Source organism: Eucyclogobius newberryi, unplaced genomic scaffold (assembly GCF_026437365.1).
Source record: "Eucyclogobius newberryi isolate DKJ021-1_F unplaced genomic scaffold, fEucNew1.0.hap1 SCAF_7, whole genome shotgun sequence".
NCBI classification, from domain to species: domain Eukaryota; kingdom Metazoa; phylum Chordata; class Actinopteri; order Gobiiformes; family Gobiidae; genus Eucyclogobius; species Eucyclogobius newberryi.
This window is the reverse complement of record NW_027316389.1, coordinates 23237936-23257679: the sequence shown is the minus strand read 5'-3', so window position 1 is coordinate 23257679 and position 19744 is coordinate 23237936. Positions and strand designations below refer to the sequence as shown.

The window sequence follows — 19744 nt, the reverse complement described above, 5'->3', positions numbered from 1 at the left end:
TTTGAAGTTTTAATGTTACAAAACAGCATCACATGGAAAGGAGGTTTTGGTCATAACTGTGAATTAGGGATGTCAAGATTAATCCGTGATTCACAATGTTACACACAATATTATCATAAGAACTAAAAACTAATATTTGTGACTATTCTAGATGCAAAATTATGTAATTTCTATTCAATCTGGACCCCAAAAAGTATACGCAAATGTAAAATGAGTTTTGTGCGGCAGTTTACGTCACAATAAGTTTACTTTAGCACTCAGAAAGTTTGATTTTCTAAAGCTGGTCAAGTATTAATAGAACAGTGATGTAATAGAATGATTTTTTTTTTTTTAAATTTCCAATAATCTTGAATAATCGTTAAATTGTGATGTTTCTTCTCACAATAATCTTAACATTAACAGTATTTTTTTTATCATGACCTCTATACTGTGAATATAAATATGCATTCCATTCCATTAATCGTTTAATAACACTATATATATTTTGAAAGTGAATAAGTTATGTAATTTGCTGATATAATTGATCAGTAAGAAAGTGAATTGTTTGCTGATAACAGAAAAAGCCTATTTTATCTCTAAGAAGTTCAAGGCAATTTATATACATTATACATTAGATCATCTTTCTCATGGTTATATATTTACGCCAAAATAACTCCAAAAACTTCCAATGTTTGTGTAAAAAATAAAGCGTGAAGAAAAAAAGAAGAAGAAGCATCAAACCCAACAATTAATCTTTCAAAGTTTCAAAAGAATACACATCAGCCCCATTTTAATATTCCACAAATCCTCTTCCTATATTGAGCTCTTCATTCACGGAGCTGGTGTGGGTCCTGCTGTTCTGTCGGTGAGTGAGCAGATTGCACCTGCAGACACCACTCATTAACCAGGCAACAACATCTCCAGCTGTCTGCAATAAGCTCACAGCACGCACACCGACACACAGGCACAACAGGCACAACCGACACACCGACACACAGACACAACAGGCACAACCGACACACCGACACACAGGCACAACAGGCACAACCGACACACCGACACACAGGCACAACAGGCACAACCGACACACCGACACACAGGCACAACAGGCACAACCGACACACAGGCACAACAGGCACAACCGACACACAGGCACAACAGGCACAACCGACACACAGGCACAACAGGCACAACCGACACACAGGCACAACAGGCACAACCGACACACCGGCTCACAGGCACAACCGACACACCGACACACAGGCACAACAGGCACAACCGACACACAGGCACAACAGGCACAACCGACACACCGACACACAGGCACAACAGGCACAACCGACACATAGGCACAACAGGCACAACCGACACACCGACACACAAGCACAACAGGCACAACCGACACACCGACACACAGGCACAACAGGCACAACCGACACACAGGCACAACAGGCACAACCGACACACAGGCACAACAGGCACAACCGACACACAGGCACAACAGGCACAACCGACACACAGGCACAACAGGCACAACCGACACACAGGCACAACAGGCACAACCGACACACCGGCTCACAGGCACAACCGACACACCGACACACAGGCACAACAGGCACAACCGACACACAGGCACAACAGGCACAACCGACACACCGACACACAGGCACAACAGGCACAACCGACACACAGGCACAACAGGCACAACCGACACACCGACACACAAGCACAACAGGCACAACCGACACACCGACACACAGGCACAACAGGCACAACCGACACACAGGCACAACAGGCACAACCGACACACAGGCACAACAGGCACAACCGACACACAGGCACAACAGGCACAACCGACACACAGGCACAACAGGCACAACCGACACACAGGCACAACAGGCACAACCGACACACCGGCTCACAGGCACAACCGACACACCGACACACAGGCACAACAGGCACAACCGACACACAGGCACAACAGGCACAACCGACACACCGACACACAGGCACAACAGGCACAACCGACACACAGGCACAACAGGCACAACCGACACACCGACACACAGGCACAACAGGCACAACCGACACACCGACACACAGGCACAACAGGCACAACCGACACACCGACACACAGGCACAACAGGCACAACCGACACACAGGCACAACAGGCACAACCGACACACCGACACACAGGCACAACAGGCACAACCGACACACCGACACACAGGCACAACAGGCACAACCGACACACAGGCACAACAGGCACAACAGGCACAACCGACACACAGGCACAACAGGCACAACCGACACACCGACACACAGGCACAACCGACACAGGCACAACAGGCACAACCGACACACCGACACACAGGCACAACAGGCACAACAGGCACAACCGACACACAGGCACAACAGACACACCGACACACAGGCACAACCGACACACCGACACAACAGGCACAACCGACACACCGACACACAGGCACAACAGGCACAACCGACACACCGACACACAGGCACAACAGGCACAACCGACACACAGGCACAAAAGGCACAACCAACACACCGACACACAGGCACAACAGGCACAACCGACACACAGGCACAACAGGCACAACCGACACACCGACTCACAGGCACAACAGGCACAACCGACACACCGACACACAGGCACAACAGGCACAACCGACACACAGGCACAACCGACACACCGACACACAGGCACAACAGGCACAACCGACACACAGGCACAACAGGCACAACCGACACACCGACACACAGGCACAACAGGCACAACCGACACACAGGCACAACAGGCACAACCGACACACAGGCACAACAGGCACAACGACACACAGGCACAACAGGCACAACCGACACACAGGCACAACAGGCACAACCGACACACCGACACACAGGCACAACAGGCACAACCGACACACCGACACACAGGCACAACAGGCACAACCGACACACAGGCACAACAGGCACAACCGACACACAGGCACAACAGGCACAACAGGCACAACCGACACACCGACACACAGGCACAACAGGCACAACCGACACACAGGCACAACAGGCACAACCGACACACAGGCACAACAGGCACAACCGACACACAGGCACAACAGGCACAACCGACACACAGGCACAACAGGCACAACCGACACACCGGCTCACAGGCACAACCGACACACCGACACACAGGCACAACAGGCACAACCGACACACAGGCACACAGGCACAACAGGCACAACCGACACACCGACACACAGGCACAACAGGCACAACCGACACACCGACACACAGGCACAACAGGCACAACCGACACACCGACACACAGGCACAACAGGCACAACCGACACACAGGCACAACAGGCACAACCGACACACAGGCACACCGACACACAGGCACACCGACACACAGGCACACCGACACACAGGCACACCGACACACTGGCACACCGACACACAGGCACACCGACACACAGGCACACCGACACACTGGCACACCGACACACAGGCACACCGACACACTGGCACACCGACACACAGGCACACCGACACACAGGCACACAGGCACACCGACACACAGGCACACCGACACACAGGCACACCGACACACAGGCACACCGACACACAGGCACACCGACACACAGGCACACCGACACACAGGCACACCGACACACTGGCACACCGACACACAGGCACACCGACACACAGGCACACCGACACACTGGCACACCGACACACAGGCACACCGACACACTGGCACATCGACACACAGGCACACCGACACACAGGCACACCCACACACAGGCAAACCGACACACAGGCACACGACACACATGCACACAGGCACACCGACACACAGGCACACTGACACAACAGGCACACGACACACAGGCACACCGACACACAGGCACACAGGCACACGACACACATGCACACAGGCACACCGACACACAGGCACACCCACACACAGGCAAACCGACACACAGGCACACGACACACATGCACACAGGCACACCGACACACAGGCACACTGACACAACAGGCTCACGACACACAGGCACACAGACACACTGGCACACCGACACAACAGGCACACCGACACAACAGGCACACAGACACACAGGCACACAGGCACACGAACACACGACACACATGCACACGACACACGACACACAGACTAAGACAACGACAAAAGGATCGGGCAAGTCTTAAACTATACATGTCAAACCAATGGATGACACACATATATTTAGCTAAACTATTTTATGGCTGTTTGTGTAAAACCTTTTTTCATAATTTTCCTTTACTCCTTATTTTATGTTATGGTTTACATATAATTCTATTTACATAATCTCTGTATATTTTGCTGATATATTGGAGAAAGCTTATGCATAAATACATGTTTTAATGTCATTATTGTCAATTAAATAGGCTTTCTCATATTGTGACTCTTTCATTGGTTTGTGCATGAAGCCATGAACTGACATGACAAATGAGCCTCCCTGAGTGCGTCATCTCCTCTCAGCTCTCTGTCTCTCCTCTCAGCTCCCTCTGTCACTCCTCTCCTCCCTTTGCATCTCCTCTCTTATCAGCTCCCTCTATCTCTCCTCTCCTCTCTTCTCTGCTCCCTCTGTCTCTTCACTCCTCCTCTCAGCTCCCTCTGTCTCTCCTCTCCTCTCTTCTCAGCACCCTCTGTCTCTCCTCTCCTCCTGTCTCTCCTCTCTTCTCCCTCTGTCTCTGTCTCTCCTCTCCTCTCTTCTCAGCACCCTCTGTCTCTCCTCTCAGCTCCCTCTATCTCTTCACTCCTCCTCTCAGCTCCCTCTGTCTCTCCTCTCAGCTCCCTCTGTCTCTTCACTCCTCCTCTCAGCTCTCTCCTCTCCTCTCCTCCTCTCAGCTGTGCAGACAGTGGATGGGTCAGAGCTACCTGTCTCCCTACAGTGGGATGGGACAGCTGAAAACTGAGTTTCTCAGAGAAGATGCACTCGTGTTACTTCTGTGTCAAAGTGGATCTCTTCTATTGCTGTGCCCGTTGGGCCTGCTCCACACACACACTATTCTATGCTGACTCGTACCAATTCGCTCATGTTTCACATTTACCACAAAAAGTTTTGGGATCAAAATGGAAAGGAGGCGATATAAAAGCACACACAAGCTATTCAAATATGACTGTCAGTTTGGTGAGGCGAGCAAAGAGGAACGGAGAGGGACAGAGTGCATGGTCCAGACAGAGGCCAAAGCCATGCCTCGTCCTGAACCTGGGGCAATTGTGTGTGAGACAGAGACAGGGAGACAGACTGCTCCACTCCTACACTGCTCTCTGTATGTAGAGATTAAGAGAAGCTCTGCCCTATGGTAAACCCTGCATGGTAAAATGACGATAAAATAAAGATCACCAAACTTGAGTCTGGACCTGAGGACGACCAGAGATGAATGCTCTGAGGGGCACAGAGCTCTGACTAAGTGCTGCACCGTGAGAAGCTCAGTGAGGAAGCCTGGAGCAAGACAGTTAAAAGCCTTGAACACCACAAGCAGGATTTTAGGATTTGTAGATTACAAATCCTAGAGTACAAGCATAACAATATATTACCCTCTCGACAGCATGCATATTTACATGATACAGACATAGTTACTTCGTTAAATTCTGTTTTTATGTGTCCATGATGCAGGGCCATACTTCAACATGTTAACACACATAGGCTAACAGCTACACACAAAATACAGGTCGACATACATGTTGCTTTTGAATACACAGTGGAGTCGATCTAATTCTCAGACTTGATCCTATCTCGACCCAATCGTTTGCAGTACACGCCGCCCTGTATCACGTTGCTATTAGCGGTTTATTAGAGGTTCTATTATCAGGCTGTATTGGACTTAAATTAGCCCTGCGCTCTGCTTGTTCACGCTTCATTTCACAAGTGCTGTAGCTCGCACAAGCAATCAGCACGGACAAATGAGAAGAGATTCAGGAAGATTTGGTCAACAATATCAGCGTATTTTCAAATGTTTAAAGTAGTTTTGTTTTTCAGTTCCGCAATGATGATTAGTTGCATTCTCATACCAGCTGATTTTTTACTTACCGCTGACTTTCCTATGGACTACATGGGATCTGACTTCACCACCCATTTAACTATGTAGTATTTAGAATAGCAGCGGAATTATTAATGACTGAATAATGGTTATTTCAAGTATGCAGTAAGTAATATTATTTTTTATAGTGCTTTTCTGAACAAGGTTTGAGTCATTGTGTGTATTTGACTGTACATCATTCATTGTTTAATCTTACACCTCACTGCTAAAGCAATTCATTGTTTGTGAATTTGTTCACTGACAATGGCAATAAACATTTTCTGATTCCGATGATGATGCGGCAGGAAACTGTTCTGGTCATTTTACATGGATGTAAAATGACCAGAACATTTGAAAAACTTTGGGCGACGTAATGGGATGTTTCCGTTGGATTTGGTATACTTTATTTCTCTTTAATCATATTGCGCCATTATTATAATTTTTCATTATTTGTATTATTGCTATTTTCTTTTGCTCTTAGGTCGTGTTCCCAGTTGTTGTTGTTCCCAAAGGTTTTGTGCGTTTTTAAAAAAGACAAAACAGTGTTGACATTTCCAAACATTTGTATTTTGAGCTTCTCTTGCTGTTGGTTTAGTCATTTGTTTTCTGCATTTTGCCCATCTGTTCTAAAACATTGCTGGTAAACCCAAATCAACCGTTGAGCCATGTTATTCCAATCACGCTCGTTTCCAGCTGCCTCTTGCGTGTGTGATGGGATTGGGGGGAACACATAACTCACACATTCACTTTCTAGCACAAAATCATTTCCCCTGCTCAATCCTAAATCTGGTGAACGAGACAAAAAGAGACAAAATGTTTATTCTTAAAAAATAAACTCTCTCAAATGTCAGCCTATATTGCTGACATTCAGATCTTGATCGGGTATTCACAGCCGTACCCTGGCGTCCCGGCGGACATGGGGACTGAGGTAATCGAAAGGACTGGGTGAACGTGAACAAAAGTGATGAGAAAGAGCGAAAGAAACTGACTAGGGAAAAGCATTACAAACGATTCCCGTCATGAATAAAGAATATAACATAAAACGTGATAAAGGCTCGCAGACCAGAGGAACAACCGGCGCCTTTGAAGATTTCGACCAGAGACGGTTCCCACTGAGCATCTTCTCTCCACAACTCATCAGTTAAACATGGCGTACTTTGGTCTTTGTCATTGATCCTATAGAGCGGTCTCGCTGGAATGTCAAGCTATCTGAACAAGCCATAGGGTTTACAAATGGGAACTGAGGCCATGAACCTGGAAAACATTCACATTTTTTTCTATCACATCAAGCCTTTTTAACAGTTGGAATGTGACCATGAATGTGACCATGGCCAGTGAGAAAAGGTTGGGTTTAAATATGTTATTGCTTTGTCTGGGATGTTCTCCTGTACTGCATTTAGCCTCTCTATCTTCATGCCAGGAGTAACAGGTCAGATCTGTGGAGAGGCGACCCTCCCCCCAGTAAGACTGCATGTATTTTACGCAATAAACACACTTATACTTAAATGTAAGTACAATGTTGATGTCATACTGTGAAACATTCCCAGCAAAGCAATAACATCTCCATGGACACTAAAGTCACATAGTGTACCTTTAACATGGTGATACATATATTTTTGTTGTAAAATAATGGGGTTGAATAAAAACTGTTCAGCAAAATTTTGTGGAGAATATCCATTTACAGTGCATTTCATTTAACAATGATTGAGTCTAATACTTTTATGATTGCAATGGCAAAATTCATTTGTGTAACAGATAATATATGTATGTGTAGCTCTGATTGGAACAGGGGTCTAGCGAGCAGGGTGATTAGTTCCTCGTGTAATGATATTCTGCTACAATCGGCACAGATCCCACTAAATCCCGCTGTATTTCCTTCATCTGGAGACAGTTCAATCCAAATTAGGGCACGGTTAAAGCTGCTATCAAGGAGCTGGCTCACACATGGGCTTTAAAGGGCAAGGTTTTGTTTTAATTAGAAATATGGTGACTTCTTCATCCAAATGTTTTTCTAAATCGTCGTTTTAATTTATTTTCTTTTATCGTGCTCGGTAATAGTAATGAAAAAATGCATATAGATGTGGATATTGAGCAATTATTGTCATGTCTGTGTCCTACTTATCATGAGTCAAGACGATCTTGCTGCATATGGGTCACAATGAACTATTCTGTGTATTTTAACTATTCTGTGTATTTGAACTATTCTGTGTATTTGAACTATTCTGTGTATTTTCTGATTATCTGTGGACTAGTCTAAACAATCTTAAAGCGGACGTCATAGCGAAGGTCAGGCCATTTTATCAGACCCAAGCAACAGCGATATATAACACAGCTAAATCTTGTGAAGAGTCGAATCTCAGCTGCAAGACGAACAACATGCTACTGTTTTCCCCCGTTTTCATCAAATACAGAACTTGAGAACGATCCTCGCTTCCCGCAGTCTTTATAGACTAAACTTCGACATAAACAACAACAAAAGCCTTACAATTAAAAAAAGTAATGTAAAAAAAAGTATGTTTCTTCTGGCACAAATATCTTTACAAGTTACTTTTAGTTCAGATCAGACTGACACAGGTCTTTAGTGCTGAATCCAAAATACTGAATGGAATCAAATCCTCGAGGGACGATTAAGTCAGAAGCAGCGGTCAAAGCTATTAACTTCCCTGACAATACAGGCCGCAATCTGTGTCCTCACCAGGCCTTTGCCCAGTCTGCTTCTGATTATGTGGCTAAGCGAAAAACGAAATATAATGCTGACTCTCTCCAAAAAATAGATATAATCGGCATATTAAAAGTGAATTGCGCATGGATTTGATTGAATTTATATTTTAATTTGGCGTAGTTAGTTTCCAAGGGAAGAGTTCTCAGTGATCTGCAGTTTCTATGTAGTCTGAAAATAGTTTATCTGCATACTGGTTAATTGTTTAAGATAAGCGGTAATTCAGATTAAATTGTAAAATATACATGAACAAATTAAATGTAGTTGTAATATTAATGTATTATGGTTTGTGTTCTGTTTTAAATCAGATTAATTGGCATATTTTTGGTGTATTTGATTAAGGTCCTTTGAATGTATTCATATTTGGCCAGTTTCATATTGGACTTAGCAATTACAAAAACGGTCATATTCCTATAGTGCTTTTCACACATTCACACATGTGTATACGTGGGTTAAGTGTCTTGCCCAAGCACTCAAAAACAGTATTGTCTGTGGAAGCTGGGAGCGGCCCCCCAACTGAGATACATAGCTGATCTGTTGACTAAAGAAAAACAATGGGACTCATTTCTAACAAACACATTTCTACCAAAGGCTTTTGACATTCACAAAATTCTTTATTGTCCGTAAAGCAACATTGAATCATTGGAAAGAGACAATACTGAGTTTCCTAAAGATAAATAAGTGCAGATTGTTTACACCATGATCAATATTAACTATTTCTCTAGCTTGTAAAATATCTCTACACACACTTTTCCGATAATATAGACAAGCCATGTGAGTAACCGCAGAACCTCCATTGAGGCGCACGTTGCCTTAGACTCGAATGGCCTTGAGTCTGCAGTGGACTGATAGCGCTACAGCCTCACATTTCTGCAGTTTAAATTATGAAACTATTAAGACCACATGACAAAGGCGTATTATTACAGCTCAGTGATATATGAACTGGCTGCTAGCTTTTCTATCTCTAATTACCCCGGCTAACCCGGTATGGAACTGTGACTTTTTCCATTTATGCTTGTGACAAGCCCATAACTGATGTGCCCAAAGCCAAACTCAATGGACAGGATTGGCATTTATGGTCTCTTCAAACTTAAGTATATTAATTGATCTATGATGTAAGGCCGGTATCAATACTGGTCAATCATGTTTATGTATATTACTATTAACTGGTAGCTGAATAAATGCACTCGTACTCATAAACTAGATACTCACAAGTTGAACCAATGGCAACAGAACATTGTCTGTAAGTCAACAAACTGCCGAACAGAATAAAAATGCATTTGAAATGACGTGACTGCTCGCAATCAGAAGACACCTCATTACCAGACATTATTTATCAGAATCCAAGTCCTCACATTTTTTTTCCCAAAGAGTTGTTGTTTACTACATGCTGTTTTGCACAAGATACTAAAAATAAAATGAATAAATAAATACAACAAATTCTGTTAAATTAGGAAGTCAGACAAAGTTATTGTGTCCAAGGCTTTATTAATTTGATGTACCTACTTCCTTCTTTCACAATTTGAACTATGGGTAATGAAACTATTACCACAAAATCAACCCAAAAACCCCAAAATGACTAACTATAAAATCCTCTAATGCTACATCTTTCTACCCACATTTTCAACCCTCATGTTCAAACCTTGTCAGCTTCTCTTTGCTACACTCACAATAGAATAAGTAGCAGCGAGTTTACAATGCCAGAAAAAGTATTGGCAGCCTCCTCGAGTATATATTTTTACCTTGGGATTATGTGTGAAAACAAGAAAACAAGGTTGAGCACTGACCTGAGGTGTCATGCCGTGGCACTGATACATGATGGGGACATTTTCTGAGTCAGGTCCTTGGTCCAGACACAGGTCGTTCCTCAGGCTGTTCTTCAACTGTTAAACCAAGAGGAAAATGAGTTAGAGCTGTACATGACACATACTTCTCTGTATGGGAAACTGAGGTTAGCATTGTTTAGTATTTTGATTACAAGACCCAATACGAAAGCTTAGATGAATAGTCGCATTAAATAGTGCTTTTCTACCACCCGTTCACACACATAACCAGTATACGCAGACACCACTGCAGGATTGAGGCGGGACAGACACAAGAATATACAAGGTTGTGACATCCAGCGGCTACAGTTACATGTCAAATAAAAATGTGTGTTATTGAAAAGTTAAAATAAATTCAACTTGTGAACAGGCAACCCACACACAAGAAAAGACAAAGTGCACTCTGTGAAGAAGTCGCACAGTTGGAAATAATTGTTGTTTATGGAAGTTAATAGCACTCAGAGCATATTCCATTGTGCAGCCGCCTCTCTGTCTGTACAATATTAATTAGTCCATTATGACAGAGAGCTCCTGTTTGTGCCACTAAAGTGAAGAGTAATGGAAGCAGTGCAGGATAATTACCACTTACAGCACAAAGTCACACAAATGCTTCAAGTAACCTTCATCTGCCGATGCCGTTTTAAATACAAGAGAGTCTAGAATCTTCACATCACAACTAACATTCACATTTGGTAATAAATGAAACACTGTGTTTTCCTTGTTTCTAGACTTCAATGGGAAAGACAATTATTCATGAACTTGGGACTAATGCTGCTGCTATTTAATATCAGTCCATTTAAAGGCGTAATGGATGATTTTTTTGGCCCAAATCTGAGTCTTATTTCCTCGTGGCGTGGACTGCTGATTAGTCCTGTCACGTATTAATCATAAAACGCACCTACCGCTCACCTGCAGCCGCGTGCGACTCATCCCCATGAGCAGCACGTTTCCGCGTGTCCAAGCGCATGGATCTATCATAATATAGTTCCCTCAGTGTACGGGACAAAATTAAGACGGAGAAAGACAGTTCGAGCTGACGCAGAAGAAGACGTAAATCTACGGGAGACAAGAGATGCGATGCGATCTGTTGCGCTAATAAACAAACGCACATGTGTGTTGTATCTGTCCGCACGGGGGAGTGCGCATGTGCACTTCCGCCTGCGTTCTCAAATCGCCGAAAAATTGTCCATTGCGCCTTTAAAGAAGACACATTATTCAAAATATACTTTTATGACCGTTTAACCATTTTATAATGGAGTTCCCTCATTTGGATCTTAATTAAAGTTGTATTTTGATTGGCACATTCAGTATTATGTGATACATTTTAGATTTGTCAACACAATATTTTTGCTGACAAAAAATAGATGGAGACTAAATAAATAGGGATTACTGAAAAGTAAAACTATGACTGAAAAACTATATTTTTCAAACAGTGAAAAATAAATATATTATCAACAGAAGGGACGAGTGGGGACCAGATCCAAGCTTCTAACGAAACACTTAAATTATTCCTTTTCAATCAAAGAGCCTTATAAACTTCAAGGAACAAGTCCTGTTCGTTACCACTGAAAGCATTTCTCTGGAATTACAATTTTACATTATTATTGACAGTGAGTCAGACAGTAGTGCAGTTTTCTTTATAACACGGATGTAACTTTTCAAAAGCACAGCATGTTCTTGATGAACCATGTTTATCTTTGATGCACTCAAAAGGCCACAGAAATAAAATAAAATTAATGTGTAGTGCTTCTCCTCCGTTTAATGTAAAGCATAGAAATAGAAGCACTCAAGGAAATGACCAGCTTCTTATGGACCACGGGCCGGAGGCTAATCAGAGACAAAGGACTCAGGCCAGCGTTTATGGCACGTTTACATTTAAATGAGGACATTAAATAAAAAACTGTATATAAGTAATACAAAAAAACACAAAATTACATCTAGAAGAAAATCAAGAGAAGAAATGCATTTTGTTTATTTTACTTTTTATAACAAGACATTTTAACATCTCATCTCATTCCTCTCACTTTTACTTCTGTCATCACACTTTCACTGTGATCGCATTTCCAGTTAAGCGGGTAAAGTCTCTTAACACTAGAACTCCCAGAGCAGTCATTTTCACTGCTCCAAGTCTTTTTAATCTGCTTAGGTAGACTTTTGTCTGTATATATATTTTATTTCTAGGTTATGATTTTGAGAACATTTAAGTGGGATTAGAGAAGTTCTGCCTGTATTTTCTGAATTCTGGGAGTCCTGGTGTAAAATATGAATCGCTCGTGTGGACGTTTGTCCTTTAAGATTTACATTTTCGAACACACTAATGAGTAAAAATAGAAATAAGGCTTAATAAGGCTTAAAAATATATGGCTACATGATCATGCCACACATTGTTTTATATACTAGATAAATACATGTTATTTTACGGTTTATCGGCCATGCAGTAAGTAACAGTCAGACATATTATATCATATATATACCGGCTCAAAAAAATCGGATCATTCCTACTTAATAAGACTAACCTTCCCCTCACTGAACAAAAGTAACTGAATCAACTTCTTATTCTCAATTCTGTCTTCTTCACATACTCTGTGTCCAACGCTGTCCAGCAAACTCACTTCGGTTTTAGACAACTGTTTTCTGCTTATTTTATGTAAATTCAAGTTGTTTGTCAAAAGCAGATGTTGTCCACCCACCTGTACCGCCTCTGTGTCTAGAGCACCTCTCCTTTGCCTCCTCTGCAGTCGCATCACATCGAGTGCTGTGGGCGGTTCAACACAAATAGCTGATTTACTCCAGAGGCCAGAGCCGAGTCTAATCCACGATATCTCAGCGCCTGTCACACTTATTACAGCCATTCAATAATGTGATAAAGCACACTGCCCGGGGGAGAGGCCCTTGTGCACTGGCTTCTCTTCACTGAGGTCGGGCGGAGCCGCAGAGGTTGAGAGATATAGCTAAAAATGGCCTTTAATCGACAACAAAAAAATAATACAAATTGTCAGGTTAGACGGTGGTTGAATACTTGAATGGAGTTGTGTGACATAACAAAACTAAAGGCCCGCAAGACATTGGCCCCGTCGTTCAGTGGAGAATACTACCCATACAGAGACTTTGACTAGATTAAAAGAACCAGGGAGCAGCCAGTGAAGGGCTTTAAGAATGGGTGAAATGTGGGCCCTTCTATTTGTGCGGGTCAAGATCCTCGCTGCAGAGTTCTGGACCAGCTGCAGGCGAGAGAGTTCCTTCTTGTTAAGACAGGAAAACAAGATATTACAATAGTCTAAACGTGAAGACACAAATGCATGAATTATAACTTCCAGGTCATTTTGAGACACCATTTTCCTGAGCTTAGAGATTTTCCTCAACTGAAAGAAACAGTTCCTCGTCAACAGCTTGGAGTGGTGCTCTAAAGACATGTCTTTGTCAAAGACAACACCCAAGTTTCTAAGACTTGGTTTAGCAGTCTGGCCTAAAACACCCAAGTACTGGTTTATCCCTGGAATGGCATCATCAGGGGCAATAATCAGAGTTTCTGTTTTGTCAGCATTTAGCTGCAAGGAGTTTTTAATCAGCCATTGTTTTATTTTTTAAAGTTGTGCATTTGTTTGGACAAAAGGTGAAGCTGTGGACTCTTGGGAACATACTGTAATGAATGTAATGTAATGTAAATGTAATGCAGGAAAAACACATAAATAAACCCTTTGGTGAGCATCCACATCATATTATTATTATTTGTTTATTTGGTGGGGACAGTACATGTAATTTTCATCTGTTGTCCCACATTCACTCTCACAAACACACTCTCATTTATACACCAGCATACTTGGACACTGGAGGCAAGGTGGGTGAAGTGTCTTGCCCAAGGACACAACGACAGTGTGCCCTACCGCCACCCTACAAGTATAACTGCACATGATCAACTCTGATGGCCAGTATATGATAGCAGAGGTGAAAAGAGTAGTGAAAATCAGTATTTAGATATAAAACTCAATTTCAAGTACAAGCAATGCTGCCAAAATTGTTCTTTAAAAAAAATAGAAAAATAATGTAGACGTGAATAAACTACTCGAAGTGCTAGCTAGTTACATCATATTTACAATTTTAGTACACCAGTAAGTAAAACACTTAAAAGCTGAATTCAGTCATTTTAAACCTCAAACTGAATATTTTCTCAAATGACAATGTATTGTCAAGGAGAAAACAAAGTGACAGATTTATGTTTTCATTCCACTCAACTATACTTCATAAGACAAATGAAGGATTAAAAACAGTAAGTCAGACACAGTACAAGTTGGACTCCGCCAGGGCTTTATCACCGGTTCATTCGATGACAAATACCAAATCTCCAAAATTAAAGGCCCAAATGATTAGTGCTGAGTCCAGTTAAAGTCATTTTTGAGCAGGTTTGCCTCCCCACAGACTTGACCTGTAAATTGGTCTGGTGGTTTTACCTGTTTGGTCATCTCCATGGAGACCTTCATCAGACTGGATTTGTATTATAAGACACCCAGGATGCTGGGACCTCCTTCGGTTCGGTTGGAATAGTAAGAAAAAACAATCGGTTCGATCGGTGTTTGCCTGGGTTTGGAGCTCAGACTCCTCTGTGTGCAGAATACATCACAGCAGTGGTGTTTGTCTGTCTCTCTGAGCTTGTTTGTGTCAGATATGTAAACTATGCATTTGCATATCTCAAATGTCACTGTGGCAGAGTGGGCCCCGCACATACACTGTCAACAAATGACTATCAAACGAACACAGCAGACTGGCCCTCGAATGTTTACTCAACAACAAGCACGAGAGCCTGTTATATAAGTGTTACTGCTACTGCAAACTTAGACAAAGTCTCTGTAACAAGTTAGGGACAAGATTTGAGGTCAGTGTTGTAGCTGCTGTCACTGCTCGAAGGTTTTTCAAGTTCGGTGAACAATCATCTACCTTTCATTGTAAATAAAAGTAATAAATGAATGCACAGACTGTCCTCCTACTGGGTACACAGAGTACTCTTCAATGCAACGCTGTTAATTAAGGTTAAAACAACTACGGTAATGCCCATGCTGCTGACTATGCTCAAAGCTTTTTTAGGGGGTTCAGACACAAATACCTTCTGCTCGCTTCAACATTCTTGACAAGATGAAGGAAAGGACCTTATTAAGTAAGAAAACACACACTCACATTTTCTTGTACATCAGACTTGATAAACCTGGCAGCTTGATGATGTTTAAAAAGTGTGCGCCTCAAAAATAAGCCTAAGACTTTTTAATCACTATTTCTGTGGATTCATACCTTACTTGTCATTGCCGAGGACAAAAATGCACCTGCTCAAGCTGGTGTCTTAAAGGTTGGCATGAGCCCAAAATCCCAAATCTTCAAAATGAAAGGCCCAAATGATTAGTGCTGAGTCCAGGGCAAGGATAAGTCATTTTTACGTCTCTATCAGCAAACGCAGTCAAAGTGCCTGATCATTCTGCTCAGCTTTCACCAGATTACTGTCATTTTTCAATTACACTAAATCCTTCCACAGCACAGAGCAAGAGGGACAGCAGAGGTCTACAGCAGTTGTCATAGTTATGCAGAGATGCTCTCTCTCGTTAGCAACAACCACAACAACAACAAAAAATAATCAAAAGCTTTGTAGACAAAAAATGTATTAATCCAGAATATTATGTTGGCACTTGGTGAGATATATTCACATTTTATCTTCCTATCCTTCATTTGAAGTTGGTGAGTTAGTGCCAAGGATAATAGGTAAATGTAAGGATCATTCACTCATGTCTAATAGTTCCATAATACTACACGTCACGCTAATGTTATGTCTGATCTTTGTGCTTAAACATCTCCCCAAACATCAACCCAATCAACAAACAGCACCAGCATTTAAAAAGGCACTCTTTGACCTTTATTCTGTACATAATCAGTACTAGTCATGCATATAGTTACATGCTACGAATACAATATGAAGTGATGACCCGACAGTGATTGCAGCGTAGCAACAGTAAACCATCATTAGAACAGGCGAGCAGCAGTATACAGGGCTTTTACATGTATTCTTAAAAGGATTGTGATTCTACGTCTTCTGGATCAATTCCAAAAACTCCAAAACCGATTTTTTACATAAGTGTCACGTTAAAATGCCCCCTTTCAACACGCGCTTCACATCGTCAGTAAACTGGTAAAAGCTCGATGATTGTATTAAACACTTTCACTAACACCGTGTTATGCCGCAACTTCATTAAAACACTGTGTGCCACTGGATTCTCTTTCTTCACTGCTCCACGTAGTTTGTGCCATGTTGTTTTTGCATAGTTATAATGTTTTTGAATCGAATCGAGAGCCCAAGAATTGGAATTGTTGAACTGAAAGATTCACACTCCTATTTAAGGCTGCAATATAACTGTGTATAAAGGCCTATTTAAAGAAAGAGCAAAGAACAAGTAACAATACAAAAATTAGCGAGCATTACGCAGTACAAATTTTCTTTTGTCTGCATAACCTTCACTAATTACAAATGGGCCTTCGAAAGCCCAGCAGCCTTTTGGATCCAAAGTGAGGCACACTTCAAATGCTCACGCTTCTGTCTCCAGAGCAGTCACACAGAGACAGTTATAAAGGATCATTCTAAAACACTGTGTTGCTATTTCATAAATTATAATTGACAGTACACAGTATATGTGTCTATTCACCCCATTGGGTATGAACAGGGTGTTTAGTGGTTGATAAGTCAGATTCATGATGAGCATACTAAACCAGTAGCGTATATGCCCTTCTACTCATCAGCATGCACTGCCAATACTACAAACTGTATCCTACAAAAGATAAGAAACTAAAGCAAATCACCAGCAAATCATGCAAACTCCACACAATCTGCAAAATCTGTGAAGAGAAAGAGATGGCACTGACCACTCCATAGGCCACTGTGTCACTGTAGGAGCGCAACTCTGGATAGATGTTTGACAGGAACCAGCTGAAGGGCCGACACTGCAGTCTGGAGCGCAGGGCCTTCCTCTCTGAGATGTCCCCAATGTCAATCCCTGAGTTCTGACAAATAGACAAACATTTCATTAGATTGACATTAAAATAGTAGATTGAATGAGAGCAGTTCTGCATCATGCGTATGCCGAACAGGAAAGAGAATGCCAACAACGTCCGCATTTTCACGCCACGCACAACATTTAGATCAACAACGGGCGGCAGTAGCTCAGTGGTAGAGTGCTCGTCTTCTGACCCGAAGGTCAGTGATTCGAAGCCTTCTCTGTTGGTGGTGGGATCGCAGCTGCCTCAGGGTCTGCGAACATCTGGTGTGTGATTGTGTGTGTGAATGGGTGACTGGTTCCTTGATGTAAAGCGCTTGGAGAGCCTTGGCGGTAGAAAAGCGTGGTATAATTGTGACCATTTGTGTGTCAATTGACAATTTATGTTTTTACAAATTGTCAGTTTAATAGGACTTAATAGGCCATTCATTTTAATTTTAAGTCACTAAAACACAGAGAGGAGAACCCTTTTGTTGGACTTGTTTAATGCATTATTTACTCTCGGGGTGGAGACAAAACACGTGGACATTTTTTGTGTTTTCCGCACTTCTGTTATACAATAAAAAGCTATTTTGAACCAAATAGTACATTTATTTCACAAACTCAGCACTTTGCACATGTTGTTTTCAAGCTCCTCGGGACAAAGTCTGTGCTCTCAGATGGAGGCGCTCTGTGGCAGAGCTGCATGATGTGGAATCGGTCCGTTAGTGTCATTATTCTACCCAGCATTGCATGATATTAATAAAACATTTTGTGTGACTCATTGTCACTCCTCGCAGGAATTATGATGGTGTTATGAACAGGGCATCTTGTGCATCCAATAAATCTAAATGAGAATTGATATGAGAATTAATCTTCGATTAAAAAAATCTTTATTACCGGTAAATAAATAAATTTGGTCATTACCCAAATTTAACTAATTTATGCACTGATCAAATTTGTTTACCTGCCTGATTAGGACATTATTAAGATGTGTGTGAATTTCCTGTTCCTCTGTAACATTTGTTTTATTCATACTTTCCATAATCTACAGTTAATTAATCTTTGTATCTGTATAATTCAGAAAACATCTCCTTAAGAATATTGATTTAATAATATTATGAAAAGATAGCACCCTTAAATTGGTCATATTTGTTATTCTGCACTTATTTAATTTCATTTCAGTTTTGCATTTGGACCAGTTGCTAGGCGATCATGAACAAACTCCCACACATGAACTATTCTTTCATCGAGGTCTTCCATTTCATTCGGTGCAATGGGTAAGCTCAAAGTTCACACTATTTGTTTATTCATCTGTTTTTTACAGCGTGGTCACCTGCAGGGGCACGTTCCAGGCCATGTAGACGTGGCTCTTGTATTGGTCCATCCACACCTCGGCCGCCCTCAGAGCGTTGCGCCTCACGTGGAGGGTCAGGTTCTCCGTGTACGGTTTGTGGGCGCGCTCGATGTGGGCGATTCTTGAGCAGGGCAGGACCTCCACGCTGCCGCCGCACTGCCACACCTGGACACGATTCAGCCAAAACATTCAGAGAACACAAAGAAGCATTTTAATAAGAACATTTTGGATCATGTGTTAGCTTTATGTTTAATTACGGTCAAATAAAAAGTCATTATTTCTTGATAGCATAGTCAAAAGTATCTCATTTCAAGTATTGGAACTGAAAAAAATAAAGAAATAAACCACAAACAACCTTTTCTGTATTGTTGTAGAATGGTTTTGGTAAGGGATGGGCTGAGATGGATATACAATATTTGGCTTCTTGCAGATGACAGATTTGCCGATACCTCTAGTAAAGTTCACAAACGAACGTTCCCCTTTTATGAAAATAATACCAAAATGTATTTATCTTTGCTATAAAATCATCTCCTGTATGATATAAAAACATACAGCCATCTGTTTTTTGTGTAATAGTTCTTATTTCCACACCAACACATACCCAGAGCAATAAGCCAAACTAAAATGTCACGGCGTGTTCAGACAGCAGGCAGAATGTCGATAGCGAGCAAACAAAAGTTACTGATAGTTCTAGCGCAGCACAGTGTTCCCGCCACTAAGCCCAGACTCTTCACTCTTCACGGCGTAAAACCTGATCTCAGCTCGAGTTTG

The 19744-nt window shown here is 42.2% G+C and overlaps 1 protein-coding gene across 2 annotated transcripts in view; it reads right to left on the bottom strand.

Moving 5' to 3' along the window:
- LOC140349582 (polypeptide N-acetylgalactosaminyltransferase 18-like) overlaps positions 1 to 19744 on the bottom strand; it is a 142097-nt gene that overhangs the window by 11292 nt on the left and 111061 nt on the right. For both annotated transcript variants that reach the window (XM_072435970.1, XM_072435969.1), the window contains exons 7-9: positions 18953 to 19138; positions 17507 to 17644; positions 10577 to 10672 (exon numbers count right to left, since the gene is read on the bottom strand). In XM_072435970.1, coding sequence (XP_072292071.1) covers positions 10577 to 10672; positions 17507 to 17644; positions 18953 to 19138 — 420 coding nt within the window. The remainder of the gene's footprint in view (positions 1 to 10576; positions 10673 to 17506; positions 17645 to 18952; positions 19139 to 19744) is intronic.